Raw genomic sequence first — 15,734 nt, forward strand, 5'->3', positions numbered from 1 at the left:
AGACATTACAGTCTGTGATGCAGGGCTGCTTCTTTGCTGGGGCTTGCTTTTTCTATATCAGAGCATAACACACACTCATACTCTAGTGATTATGTCTATATCTCCCTGCTGGGACTCCATGTACACACTGACCAATGTTGTGCATCTCTGTGGTCTGGGAGTTGATGTGACCAGAGGGCCTTGTGGAGATACGGAGAAGGGAGGGAGTGCTAATCTATGATAATAGTAACAATATGCCCCCAGTGACGCATTACCACCCTCACCAAACAACGACACAGAGAAAAGGATTATATGCTAGAGCAGATGTACAACACGGACCACACCGAGTGCGATAAGGTTAGCCAGATAAATCCATCGTGTTTGTGGGAAATATTTGAAAGGAAAAAGTTCTGTGGCTTTTCGAGGTTTTAGGAAGTAATACTGTGCAAATTGCAGATGGTGTTTAAATGTAAGCGTACACGCATTAGACACACTAGCGCCCACACAAACCTAACTATTCATATAGCCCAAACAGACAGACACATACAGAGCAATGAGTTATTCACACTTGAGAGGGTGTTGGTTCTCAGAAATGCCTCAGGTCAGATGTCACGTACACAGGAGCCCTGGATCTAAACTTAGACCTCTGTGTTTTTTTCCTAATATCCCCCCTCCCCTCTCTTGCTATCTCTTTTTCCACAAACATACTTTCATGTGATTTTATTTACTGTAATCTTTCTCTCCTCACAAGAGGAGAGGCAGCTCAGTTCTGTACTGTCTTTCCTCTTGTGAGAGCTAACAAGGTTAGTTTTTTTACTTTTCATTATCAGTAATAACGGAGCAATCACGCAAGTATTGATTTGAGCAGCAGCACTTTATGAAAGCCATCCAGTGCTCACAGCGTGAGTACGAGAGGCAGCCTGGGAACGTTCATTTAATCATCTCTGAGCTCCGCTTCCCAGTGGGAGTGAAAAAGAGTCACTTTCACAGAAATCATAAGGCAGCAGAGAAGTGTCAATAATGAAACTATTGTCTCTGAACTGACTGAGGTGTGCCCTTTCTTCAGTATCTGTAAGCCTTTAGGTGAGGATCAATACCTCTAACCTTCATTTTATCTAAATCTGTAAGAAGAGTAATCTAGTGACATACTAATAGTTAGAATGTACTTCTAGTGTCTTAGCTCTTTTTTGAATAAACATTTCTGACTAAAAATATCCACATCCATAGCAGAGACATTTACTATTCCCTGTCTTGGTCTATATATTATATAACTACACATTTGACTGCAAAAATAGTCCACAGATAACAAAAATGGGGCGAACGGAAGGATCCTGGAAGGCAGAGGTGAGAAAGTCATGCAGAAACCAAAATCATGCTAGGAAAAGTATGTGTGCCATATATGCCTTCACGTCTTTTCATCTCCTTTATGCAGACTACATCATTGTTCTACAACTTCACGGTGGCAGTTTTGTGATGCATCCTAAAACTTCAAGAGGTGGAAAAAAGTTTAGAAGCATATCACTACTCCTCTTCTCTTTTATATTACTTTCTTTGATCCTGGATCCCTTTTTTTTCTTTCTTTCTAACCCCCATCAGTACCACCAGCACCTGCACAAGGCTCTTTTCCTCCTCAGTTCAGTGACACCTGGATTACAGACAGATATAGAAAAGGTCGCCACATAACATCCACAGGTTAGGTAATTAAGTTTGCAGCACTAAAAAATTTAATCTGCTATGCATTATGCTAATCTGATCTCACAGACTGTAATCCTATCCACGCCTCTAATCCCACTGTCAGCTGGCCTAATCCTGTTTCTGTGTGCGATTATCTCCTTCAGGCTTGGCACCAGCGCACGCAGGATGCTTTCGCTCTTGTTCTCTCCGACGGCAGTTTAAGAAGTGCTTTACCCTCGTATCCTTTCATTATACATTTCCTTAAAAATCTATCTAGGTCTACTACCTTCAAAGCCTCTAATAAGTCAATTGCATAAATTATAATAAAGCTAGCTTCCACAACCAAGGTGTAACCGCTAACTTACATCCAATGAGTGTCAAAGGCAGTCGAAAGGACCTGAATTTTAACTGGTTATGCTGTCATTGAACTGAAAGGAAAAAAAAAACATGAAAACAAAGTCAGTATAAGGAAGGAAATGTCATGCACTACTGCTTTTAAAATATTCATCCTTGCTACTAATATTACTGATAATACTACAAGAAATATCATGTTATTATATGAAAGCATATATATGTGTGTGTGTGTGTGTGTGTGTGTGTGTGTGTGTGTGTGTGTGTGTGTATGTGTGTGTATAACCCAAGACTAATCAGGGCTAACACTAGTTAGACTTTAGCTTGTGAAACTGTTTCAGGTCAAAAAACTAGAACACATGATGGATCCTGACTGGCCAAAATGGACACTAGTTCATTTGTGAGGATGTTGACAATGTGTTTACTGCTGACATGCTGACAGCTCAAAATCATGAAACACGCAAATAACGTTAAGTGGTTTGTTCAGATTAATCTTTAGATTCACCAAATAAATAAAGCAGGATTTCCCTCCTGTTCAACACAGAGCAATGAGAAGAATGAACACTGAAACAGAGACAGGGAGAAAGCAACTGAGAGCGATGCCACGGGACTGACAGGCCCAGACACTGTGATTCTGAGAAGGAATGCAACGATGCACACGCACACACACACACACACACACACACACACACACACACGATTGAGTGAGAGAAAAACACATGGGCAGCGATCAAATTGATGATCCCCCCTTTTGCCTCACATTCGCCAGGAAACTCATCACATAGCTCCTGGCATCAACTCAATGTTTTGGCAACAACAGAGAGAAAAGGAGCAGCGCAAGCCTGACTGAAGAACCTAACAGCTGGCGAGAAGGAGTGGCAGACTGAAAAGGTGTTAAGAGAGTTGAGTCTAAGTGAGTAGCTGTGCCCTCAAGCTCCTCTGTCACCTGTCTAATGGGAGGATAATGGCTGAGCTGACTCAATGGATATCTGAGTGTTCGCATGTGAGGTGAGATGTAATGAGAAAGATGATAGGAAAGAGAGAAAAACAAAGTTAGAAACAGAGATATATAGTGGTATAGAGGAAAAGCCAAATTAGTTATGGAACTAAGGGTACATTGTGATTTTTCCATTTTCTATCCCCTTAAAATTACAATCTTTTAGATTTTTACAATTTATTTTCAGCATTTTTCTGCAAAAGGCAATAAATGCATTCATATTCAATAGCTCTTTATGTAGCAGCTTTGAATACTAGTCTGTCATTCTCACAATGGATTTAAATTGCTTACTCAGGTGCAAATGATTCAATGAAAACCAAAGTATGCATGTAATTCAGGCAACGCAATGTTATTGTCACTATGGTGACTGTTCATGCGAAAAACACACCTAGAAAATTTTGCCTGCTCAACAAGTGTTACCTGTAGTTTTAAACTGCATTTACCATGATGTCCTACCATGGACTAAAATCAAAAGAAGTTTGGAAAAATCATCTTATTCCACTCTGCACTCTCTGGTGGCTATTTCAGCTCTCACTGGAGCTGTTCAAACTGTGTGAAATATCCAAACCAAAAGGCTGCAGGTTTCTTATGGTGCCATGCAACTTCGAAATGGCATCCTTAATTTGAGCAATGATTTTTCTGCATATCAGTAAAAACTGCTGAAGACAAAAATAATTTCTAGACAATTTCAATATAGAAAGTTCTGCAATAATTACAGCTAATTCCTTTCTACAGTATGTGTTGGGATAAATTATCATTACATTCATAATTTAAAATCATAAGTAAATACAAATATTTACACTGGTAATTCCTCAATAATTGCTCGGAATTGGACACATATTAATCAATGAACACTTGTATCCAATCAACTTCACCAGGTAAATCCATTAATATAAACCAAACAACATCAACAATACCTGTTGTAGATGCCTGTATGAGTTTTAGATTATTTAACACTGCAATCCTAGCTTTGATCTGTCAATATTTGCAAATTGGCAAAGCAAACAAACCCTCAGGCTTTCTGAGGCTTTCTGGTATGTCTGTCTGTTACAGCGAGAGACAGAAAGACCGGCCAGAGAAGTAATCATTGTATCATTGGTGTTATAAATGGGCCCAGTGTGATGAAGGGACAGGGACGGCTGACACTGAGAAGAAAAGACTGTTGTCGCTGATCTTCCGTCACATAATCTCACAGACAAGATGCATAGCCGCACTGATGTGACAAGGATGCACACGCCATGAAACGAGCACACCAAAGAATGGCTCTGTGTGGTTTAGGCCGGGATTAGTGTGGTCCAAGCACAAATCCCTCCAGCATGGAAGTGAGAATGACGCAAGAATAGACCCATCAACACCAGGAGAAAGGGACCTGTAAGAACCTACTTACTAAAATAAACCCCACATAATGGGTCTCAGCTCTTATCTAGTGCAACCTGCTAACTTTAATCAGCTACAGAGGAGTAGAAGCACTGCCAAACAGGCAACGCTGTAATATGAGCAGGGTCCTTCTTGTATAAGCTGCATCTTACGGATGACTGAATCGACCCCTTAAATTAATTTACAGAGGGGAAATTTTCATTGTTGATGCACCTACAGATATCCCATTAAAAATCCAATTAGGATGAAGATTCTATGCATCAGCCACTGGGGAGAGAAGCCCATAGAATCCCGGAATTTTTTTTTTGAATTATAGCATCACTACAGTATGCTGAATGGAGATTAGCACTGTGCTATTGAAAACCGACCTTGCTGATCACAGTTACGATGAAATCTTCATCCTGAAAACATATCTGTGTTGGTCAGACTGTGACCTTATCACAGCGTGCATAGTGTACTATTTCCTTCTTTTCTCTGTGTTTTGTTTGGGCTTGTAGTTTTTGGAAGGAAGTCAGCGAAGCCAGCAATGTATCACTCAGTCTATGAGTAGCTTTGAATTCCATGCACTTAACAGTGGCTGTAAAATGAATACTGCATTTGGATCGTTTCTGAATGTGACACATATCTATTTAGACAACATTAAGGAGGCGATTTGATCTGTATACGTCAAACAGGGAAGACTCAATAGTCTTCACATCTTTCCCTGTCAGATGTATTCACAATTATGTTTAATATAAGTTACAGCATCTGGGGAAAAAACACTGCTAAAGAATGCTTAACCAAAATACACAATAACTGCATACAAAAGTTTAAAACAAGTGTTAAACTATGATTTAAGTAAAAACCCTGTAAATCTAAATTAATGGCTTAACACTTAAACTAAACACAAACTGAATTGCACTGCTGTTGCTCTGGTTTTTAGCAGTTCATCTCGGTCCAAGGAAATGAAAATCGCTGGCTGTATGTGGCCATATAAAGTATGCCTGTCTATGTAGGCTGCAGTGTGTGACAGCAGAGTCAAATACACATTAGCCTCCTGAACTTACAACCAAATGCTTACACAAAAAGACATTTACTGGCCAGAGATTGGCTGGACGATTTCTTTTGAATCATGAAAACACTGTCAGCTAGCGACACGGCTAACATTTACCCCACGTGTCTGTCTGGCCAACCAGAACTCAGTTTATATGTGTGTGGTAGAGTGTGTGTGTGTGTGTGTGTGTGTGTGTGTGTGTGTGTGTGTGTGTGTGTGTGTGTGTGTGTGTGTGTGTGTGTGTGTGTGTGTGTGTGTGTTTAACCTGACTGTTGCATCTAGCCGCTGAATATACACATGCTGTCAAAACACGGTTGACAAAATGAGAGGAAAGACAGAAAGAGACACAGACACACACAGAGCAAGAAAGATAGACACTGAGACACAGTCCAGACTGTTAAGTATTTGGACAGTCACACATTCTTTTTTTTTTTTTTTGCTCTTCAGGCTCTGTGCTTCATCACATTCCATTTGAAATAAAGTAATGGATACTGCATTCAAGCACCAAGTCTCAGTTTTTATTTGAGTATGTTTACATCAATATAGAAAGAACTGTGTTGGTGGTATAGCTCTTTTAGTGCAAAGTCCTAAAAGTATAGGGGTTGTAAAGTATTTGGACAGATACACATGAAGTCAAAAAAAAAAAAAACAGATTTTGTGAAAAATCTCTTTTAAGCAATCAGTCTTCAAGCCTGAGATATTAACATACGCTAATCCCAGGTAGCGATCTCCCAGGCCTTCGCTGCTTTACTCTGAACTTTGACATCTTGAACGCACACTCAACTGGATTGAGATCAAGTGATGTCAGTGCTCTGGGTCATAAACTATTCCTTTTATCTCAACATTTTCCCCTTTTCATCTCTTTTAAGATAGTCCTTACACCTTTGCTGCAAAACTCATTTTTGCAGCCTGAATTTTCTGCTTCTGAGGCTTTGGGGTTTGCATCCCAAATATTCTAAGGTCATAAAATCTTTGCTTTTACATTGGCAAGGAAACACGTACGCCTACATCCTGGAGAATGTTTTGGACTTGCTTTGCAGTAATAAAGGTTTTTTTTTAATACCATGTAAATGATATTTCGGTCATCCACAAGACTTTGGTTTACCAACATTTTCTAGTTTTCCCTTGAGCTTTGCCTTTTTAGAGCATGACCAACAGTTACTTTTGGCATACAGATAGATTTTTGCTTTCCTGAACTTCATTATTATTTTTTTCAATTGAATAGTCACTTCTTTACCCCTCATATTGACAAACAAATCCACCTCTGTCCAAACCAGAACATAGTTCTTCATACTATAATGAAAGCTTACTCAAATAAGACATAAGACTCGGCATTTGTGATAAAGCATAGAGCATGGAGAACAGAAAAGTATCCAAATACTGTATGGACTGTAAATAAGAAGTATTTAGCTGCCTTCTGCTCTGTAAGAATATAATCACAGCTCCGAACAGTGCAGTAGCGCAAAGGAACCAGCTGCAACAGCACCACCATACAGATGCAACACACATGCTTGCCCTCACATTTGGCCTGCTTTGCTCAGACCTTAGACGTGATGACAGTGGGTGTGTCAGGCTGGCAGGTAGACAAAGCACAAAGTCTATGTTGAGTGAAAGCGTGTGTGTCTTCAAACTGTTTTTCATGGCAGACAATTACCACTCCTTCTTTTATGGCATGGATGGCAATATTGAGGTCAAACGAAGATCTCGGAGGACTTGAGAGTTCCCACAATATCAGAGTTGATGTCTCTCCACCCCCTACACTTATGCCACCAGGGATGGGGGTCCGCGGGCGTAATGTGAACCATCCTGTCTGGGGATGGGTGGGGCCCAAAGTAAATGAGGCAAAAACCAGACTGAGCGGGAAAGCAAAGCGGAAGGAGGTACCATGAGAATGAAAACAAGCAACAACAAGTTCATTTACTGCAGGGACAAACCCACATTACTTCACACCCATTCTGGGATAACCTAATGAGGCAGGTATTAGCTCACTTGCTTCTGCAACCTAAGCTACTATGCTACTCCAATAATATTGGAAAAGCTTTTGTAAAAGAACACAAGTGATTCCAGCTACTGAAGTTTGAAAAGTTGGTTACTCTACTTTCTGAAAAAGTCACATTTTAAACTCTTCTCTATGTATTACCCAGTGCAGTTTAAAGGATCACACTTTTTCCACCTGTCTCATCAGATAATCTGTCGCCTTTATCAGTCTGAGCTCCAAACGTGTCATTTATACAGATTCCAAATCAGCGTGTTATACCTAAACTACCTGCACTGTAGTTAATTATTAGCAAAGTTCCAAAGCTGACTTTAAATCTGGGACTCCAAGCTGCCATTATCCTTCTCCAAATATTTACCTTACTTCAACATAGCTGAGCCATCTGTGCTGCACCAACCAGATAGACAGGCAACAGAAAGGACTGCACTCCGGGTCTAAGGCCAAGTCTAAGGCCAGCGAACAGCCACACAGGCCTGCATATCGTGTGTGCATGGACACTTGGGCACAAAACACAACTTAGTTTTAGTTCTGTGGCCTAGATAAATATTTGCCTCTGATTGATTGTCTTGCTTGAGGGTATGTCATCCACGTCTGATTAACGTGCCATGAACATGTTCCCATGAAAAATTACAATTTAACTCTTTTTGCTATTTCTGGCACAAATTTATTCCCTGCTCTAATTCACTATGCATGGACTCGTGGTTTAGTGCAGGAGAGTTTTTTTTTCTCCCTATGTGCGTGAGATGCTGTATTGGCATGTGCACATGTGTGTTTTCCAGTGTGTATGTGTGTGTGTGTGTGTGTGTGTGTGCTACATGTATAAAACGAGGCCAAAAAGAGAGAGAGAGTGGCTGTTGGGGAAATGACTGGGTTTGGGTGTGACCTGCACAGCTATGCACTGGTGATCATGTGAGACCTGTTCTAATTATACACTTCTCAAGAAGGTTGATCCTCTCTCATGGGCAGAAAGTGTGTGCACATGTGTCCAAGAGGGTGCAGTAGTGTGTGTGTGTGTGTGTGTGTGTGTGTGTGTGTGTGTGTGTGTGTGTGTGTGTGTGTGTGTGTGTGTGTGTGTGTGTGTTGGGGGGGGGAGATTGCAAGGCTAGTAATGGGGAGCGACGTGGCTTCATGTAACACAACTCATCTGAGAATTTGCCCTATTTCAAACCATCAATCTGTGTTGAAGTGAAGTAGGACAACTGATTTTTCAGTAAAAGTCTTTGTGGGTCAATATAACAAGAAAGCCTGAACAATGTGGTGAATGTCTTTGCATCTATATGTTTCTTGTATTGTAGTGTTTTCTTCAAGTGTTTACAATCAAATGGAAAATCAACTGTCTTTGCTTCTGATTACCTCTATCCTCACTTGCTCTCTCTCTCTCTCTCTCTGACTTATGCTTCCTCCTGCTGTTTCCACTGTGGGTTTTAGAGACCTGCTCTGTTTTTCATTACCACTGGAAAAAATGGGGCAAGTGGTTAAAAAAAGTATCACCCATCTCCATTAATACACAAGTCCTAGTGGAAAATGAGTCCAAACTACTAAAATAGGCCCCTTGGGTCCTTCAAAAAGCCGTCATATATCTGCCAGCTACTCTTTACTTGTGGTGACCTATGCCGTAGTGTGAATGACAATTTAAACACATGTTCATGTATCTAGATCCTTATGGCTGTAGATAAAAGCTCCACTGCTCTGTCAGTGAATATCGGCACGTTGTCACCGGATTGAACGGAGGTGACTTTGTCATCCAGATATTCAGGGGAACATTGTGTCATGATTTCACATGTGGTTACATTGCTGCAGAAGGATTCCAGTTTCTTGTAGCTTAGGTATGATTTTTGTAGTTTTGGCCGCTATGTCTAATGGCAATTACCACATTCTGGGAGGTCTGGGAACACAGCAACGTCATTAAAGGAAGGTCCAATGGTATAAAGTAAATAAGTACATTTACTCAAGTATTGTACTTCAGGCACTTGTTCTTTCATTTTATGTTAATTTCAACTTCAATTCCACTATGTTTCAAAGAGAAATAGTGTACATTTTACTCTATTACATCTATCTAACAGCTGGTTGCTTGGCAGCATAGTAGGGAAATTAAGATCCTATTAAGGTATAATGAATGATATAAAATATAATGGATTGTTTAGAGTAAATTAAGCCACCTGTCTTTATGTGAGTTAAATCAACTCAGTCAGTTTCAATATTTAAATGCTGCTTGCATGTTAAAGCAACAGTAACAACAGTATAGTAGTATAACATAAAAATAGGATACTGACAGAGCCCAGTTTGATATATAGTGAATATGTTGATACTTCAAGTATATCTAGCTGACAATGCATACATACTTTTCATTAAGTAAGATTTAGAGTGTAGATCTTAAACTTATAACTAAGTAACTGTAATTTACTTCCGGCGCCGCCGTGAGTGGCGGCCTCTTCAGTAGCTCCGTCTATGTCAGAGTTTGTTAACTGTTTTTAGCTTTTTTTTGACTTTTTCTTCTATAGATTTTAAAATTAGAAGCGTTTTCTAATAGTATAGTATTGCACAGCAAGATTTGAGTATATACTAACCTTTAATGTAAATGTTACTACTACTTTTTGTCATTTTATGTTGTTGTATGTAAGCTGCTGAACACTTGAATTTCCCTCGGGATTAATAAAGTATCTGTCTGTCTGTCTGTCTGTCTGTCTGTCTGTCTGTCTGTCTGTCTGTCTGTCTGTCTGTCTGTCTGTCTGTCTGTCTGTCTGTCTGTCTGTCTGTCTGTCTGTCTGTCTGTCTGTCTGTCTGTCTGTCTGTCTGTCTGTCTGTCTGTCTGTCTGTCTACTATTGTTATTGTTACTGTTTAATTGAGCAAAAAACCTGAATACTCTGGCACAGTCACACGGGGAAATAAATGAGTGGATCAGTGGTGGTAGCATTTGTTAAATCCTGCATGATACAGTGCTTGCATTACTTGCTCCATCGGAAAAGTTGCTGTGTTCCCAGCTTTTTCAGTGAAAATGGAGGATTTCAAAAGTTTAGAGGTTTGATGGTGACAATTAGCATTGACAAGAATGATGGCAACAACTACCAAAATAGGATTCCAGATGTAATGAACAAGAATTATAAGTTCATTTAGCTTGTGGTTCTGACACTCACATACACACACGTGCACAGGCGTAAGCACATTGTAAGGAAACTTGGGAAGAGTTCAGCCTGGGCCTGACAATGTTCCTCTGTGCACATCTGGCTATAAACACTGTGCTCTGAGTCGACTTACACGCGCTGTCCTCATTCTAACCCTGCCCTGCTCAAAAACAGTCAGCGACCACGAGTCACCAGTCTGCAGGGACAGGATACAAACAGAAATAAAAGCACACACAGTCAAACATTTGTGTGTGTCTGTATGTGTCAATGCTGGAAACTTTGGGTTGAGGGGCCGCCCATCTCTAGAGATGTGTGCTCAGATAAAAAGAGTGATTGTGAAAGAAAGAATATGAACGAGAGAGAATAAAACAGAGGTGTTCGCTTTCCTGGCGCTGCTCAAAAATGGAAATTTACTGCATACGGTGCCCTAAATCTGCCCCCGACTCTGCTCTAAAACAGAGACACATACAAAGACACACACAAACCCCCTATAGCTGCCCTTAGGCCTCTGCACAGGAAGTGGTTTGAGCAAGTGAGAGGTACATGATGACACCATCGCCTAGCTCCTCTTTAGCTGTTGAGACGTGTTGCACTCAGGGCATCCATGAGTTTGTACATGTGACAGCCTAGTCATCTGTGTTTTTTCTATTCAAAAGCTTGCACTCAGCTGCGTTTTGGAAAATTCAGGCAACTGTGTTTTTATGCAGTGTAATCCATCGGAAATGCAGCTAACTCTGTAAAAATTCCTGTTTCAAATGAGTGAAGTAAACCCTAATCAAAACAGTTGAGTCCGTCCTAGAAAATTCCACAGTGCTGTGTTAAAAATGCTTGACTGCTGCTTCTCGAAACTAAAAAGCTGCAACTCTTCCCCTCCCTCCTTCCCTCTTCTGCATTCTTGATCACATGTTCCAGTCACCTGACCAGAAATAGGTGGGACTAAAGCGAGCACATGCTGTGGCCAGATGGTGCACTCGAGCATTCTATTTCCAGTTTGCAACTCCATATATTCCCTCAAACTGCCTGTCAGACCGAATGTGCTCAGTATCTTATCTGTGGCCGACCTCCCTGTGTGAGACACGGCCTCAGTTCTTCCTGCTCACTGCTTCTCCTTTCTTACCTTGAGTGAGTCGAAGCAAGCGATGACCCGTCCGTTGTCCACCTGGCAGCTCTTGGCCGGATGAGCGAATTTGCACTCCTGGTCGGACCTCGAGCACGTGCCCCTCTGGAACTCCCTACATACTTCCAGTGTCAGCCACTTTGTGTCGCGGATATGTGCTATGTTCATCGCCATGGCAACACGCTGGCAAAAAGTATTCCGAGCAGAGATATGTTCAGTAAAGTACCTCTAGTGTATTAATCCACAACTTTAAGGTCTTTTTTGTGGTTTATTTGTTGTTACCGTCGGTGATACTTGTCCGTGAAGTTGAAATGAAACATTCAAAAAGTTCCTATTGATTGAGAGGGCTCTTTTTCCAAAGTGAAATGTTGCAGGACGACGTTTTGCTGTGGATGTTATTGTGTCATTTTCCTGAACAAGCAACAGCTGACAAAGTGATTATATCCAGGAGACTATGCAGCTTAATAACTAAGTTGCCTCTCTTGGCTTGACTTTTCTTTCACACTGTTTATTGCTTTCGGAACGGTCTCATCTACAACATCCCCTAGAAAAGGTGGCAAACAGACTGGCAGGCCAAACTGAGAGCCCTCTGGTTAGGTGCAGTGAAGCAGGCAACAAAGGTGACAGTCTGGGTGTAGCCTGCTACAGGAAGGTTAAGGACACTGAGGACTGAGTGGAGGCTTAGAGGGTCGAAGGCGAAGGTGAAAGGCAAAGGTGGGTGAGATGCTGTGTGAGCCTGGTGGTGAGCTGGGCTGCTGTGCTAAGGCTGGTCAGCTGGTGGAGTGCGGCAGGCAGCGGGGTCGTCTGGTGAGAAGAGCTGAGGCTGGAGCCCGGCTGAGTGGCGGAGTGAATGGTGATGGAAGTGGATGGACAAGTGGGTCGGAGCGTTGGCTGCGAGGAGGGTGTGGTTGCTGTCCTTGTACTCGTGTTACCGTGGCAGCAAGCGAGCGAGGCAGGGGGGAGGGTGGAGCTTCAGCTGTAGAAGCAGGTCAAAGCTGCAGCAGACATCAGGGAAGGCACTTCCTCTAGAGGGAGAGACAGAAGGGGAAAGAAAGATTAGTCTCATGATACACATTCAAAATAAACTCCCATGTTTATTTTCTCACTCATGCATCTATCAGAGGCGTTTCTGACCTGCAGCACTTTTTAAAGTCATGCCACTGCTAAGCTATGCAGCTGTGGGAATGAAGAATGTGTAAAAATGTCAGAAATGCAGGGGTGTCAGCTAAGACAAATAAAACTTTCACCCGCCCTGTGCTCTAAACACACATAGTGCATACGCACACTCATCACGCCACACACAAACACACACACACGCAGAAATGCACAAAGCAGCCATTCACAACTTTCCACCTCTTCTGGTCGACGCAGGAAAATCAGATCAAATGCTGTATCACTTACAGTCCAGAAAAGCAATGCCGGCCATTACAAATGTGCTTAGAGGTGAAAGAAAGGAAGAGAGTGAAAGCAAGGGGGAAGTTGAGGCAGGGCATGAGGGAGAAGAGGTTAGTCATTTCCTCTCTTGCGAAGCCTTGTGAGAGTGTGGACCAATGAGAACTAGCAGAGTTGCAGCAACATTCTGGGCTGAGCGCCAGGTGAGAGCAGGGGGAGGAGCAAACAGGAGGCTGACCTGCCCACTGCTGGGGAAAGACAGTCTCAACTAATCACTCTGCTCACTACTGCTGTGACTACCTGTTTTCTCATAAATACAAGATATATTTATCTGTCAAACAACTATTCATGAATAGATAATATCATTCTCAGCGAACTCTGGATTAGAAATACCGCCAACATCACAGCCGCACTGCAACGATCTCCCACGGAGACACACAGAACTTGCCTGCTGAGATAATATCATGTTTGTTATTTCACTTTCATAATTCCCCGTATATCACATGTAAAAGAGACCATGGGCTTGTTTTTGTGCTCAGATGTTGTAATGTTGCCAGTGGTTTCTATTTTTGGTGAATCCTTTGTACGGGGTTTGCTGGAGGAATTTGCATGATTGGGCTCCCAGGGGCCCATTCTGCTCTTATCGGCAGGCAGCGTAAGTCGCCGCACCCTATGTAGAGAAATCGCTTTTCCCAGAAAAGCATGTGCACCTTCAGCAATGCTACGAACTACTAACTCTACCACACTGCAACACGCTATATCAGAGCCCTGCAGCAGCGCAGCCTAGGTCATGATGACCCAGCAACATGGATATGTTGAGCGAGAAAGAGAGAGTGAGGAAGAAAACTGCTTAGTCTCACCTTGGATGACCCCTATGATAGCAAAAGTAGCATTACTGCTATAAATGCTACAACTGCCCTCCCCCTATCATATGCAGGAGCACATGCAAACACAGCAAATTATCTTCCATAACACACACAGTAGAGGGGGGATTAAATTGAATGAACTTTTCACTAAATGCAGAAATAATGCATATTGCCTCACCACTCTGTATTTTCAAATAGCAGGTTGTAACATTTTATTAAATGCTGCTAGTCTTTTCAGCAACATTCTTCGCCAGTTTAATAGCGCTTTCCTGCCAAGAAACGTTTTTGACTAGGAACAACTGGATTAAATTTCTTCTTTTGGAATGAAACCCTTCCAACACAGACTGCTTGTTTTTTGTTTATACTATATGACTGAGGGCATGTTTCTGTTCCCATGAACTCTATTTACATGAAGCCATTCATCTTTACTGCTGTAAAAATGCCAAGTCTAATCTTTATGTGCAATCTTAACTGCCTAGGTCCTGTGTTTTTTTAATATCATATAATGTTGTTGTTACATGTATTTATTGCTGCAGTGCAGTCCAACAGTGCTTATGGCAACACACCTTTATTGCACAAATATACTTTGAAGAGTTCAGGTGATCATCTCTCAACAAAAGCCAGGGCTGGACACTTCTAATGACTTGGAATAGAGACATCTATTTCAAGCTTTTTTTAAAACTGAAAGCACCGGAACCGTCTTCAATCAAATGAGAGAGTGTGATGACTTGATGCATGAAAAGCTGATGCCCCCGGAGTTCTGTCTGGCTGCCTAATCTGTTTCTATGGTTTCTAAAAGAGCCACACGAGCACATATCAGAGAGAGAAACAATGTAGTATGGTGTAAGATGTGCCAGAGTAATAATGAGTGCTCATTATGATCCATGTCTGGACATGGGCATCCTTCCTCTATTGATTTACTCATCTCTATGGTCTTTCTTGTTGACATGCCACTCCCTCTATCAAATTCCACTTTAGCTGCCAGTCCCCTGTGTTTTGTAGGCATCTATTTCAAAAAACTTACTGTTTAATATTACCTTCTTCCCTGCTCTTAGCACAGAATTTATGCTATTTTAAAAGGTGTATCTATGTCGTCTGCCTTCTCAACTCCATCCGTGTCTCTGTCTTTTTGCCCTCAGAGTGACTGTCTGGCCTACGTTCTCTTCCAGCATCCTCAACAGCACTCCCTCAGACTCCAAGGTCTTGTGAGCTGGTGCAAGGTCAACCACAATGGCGGAAAGGAAGATGGCGAGAGGGCGAGAGAGAGAGAGCAAACGAAACAGGCCATGTGCTTCCTATCACTCTTTAGGACACGTGGTAGAAACATTATGGGACAGCAAGAAGAGGAAGTATGTCTTCGATATCAGCACACATCACTAACAGCTCACGATCACGGGACACCAGCGGTTTCCGCCATGAAGAAAAGAGCCTGTGTGCCTTTTACTTTCTCTTGGTTATGAGCCACAAAACAAATCCAATCTCAAAAAACAAAAAGACAATGTCAAAATTCTCCCTTCACCTACACTGAAAGCACAAACTATGCATAAAACCTGCCAGTGATTTGCATGGTGGACCTTCTGGAATGGTGTTCATACATTATGAGGTTTTCTTGCACTCAGACAACCAATTTTGTTTTGAAGATACCTCTCAGCTGGTTGAAAAGTTAGAGAAATTGAAGCAACGTGCTAATCTGGGCTGGTGTTGGCGTTGTCACAATGACTAACTGCTAGAGACCAAGAGAACAAGGAAGAGGGTGTGGTTCACAGTTATGATAAGACTTGCTAAAAGATGAGTGAGTGACACATTATTAGTCTAGATTATCATAGCTT

At 41.7% G+C, this 15,734-nt stretch overlaps 1 protein-coding gene across 30 annotated transcripts in view; it reads right to left on the bottom strand.

Annotated features, from left to right (window-relative positions):
- mbnl1 (muscleblind-like splicing regulator 1) overlaps nt 1-15,734 on the bottom strand; it is a 52,819-nt gene that overhangs the window by 18,084 nt on the left and 19,001 nt on the right. For 27 of the 30 annotated variants that reach the window (XM_055014108.1, XM_055014111.1, XM_055014109.1 and 24 more), the window contains one exon: nt 11,648-12,672. The exons of 2 other annotated variants lie outside the window; for them this stretch is intronic. In XM_055014108.1, the coding sequence (XP_054870083.1) occupies nt 11,648-11,821 (174 nt within the window). In that variant the 5' untranslated portion in view covers nt 11,822-12,672. Of the gene's footprint in view, nt 1-11,647; nt 12,673-13,048; nt 13,187-15,734 lie in introns of those variants that run through there. One more of the 30 variants, XM_055014112.1, reaches the window with a different exon arrangement.

This window comes from Amphiprion ocellaris, chromosome 10, assembly GCF_022539595.1.
Source record: "Amphiprion ocellaris isolate individual 3 ecotype Okinawa chromosome 10, ASM2253959v1, whole genome shotgun sequence".
NCBI classification, from domain to species: domain Eukaryota; kingdom Metazoa; phylum Chordata; class Actinopteri; family Pomacentridae; genus Amphiprion; species Amphiprion ocellaris.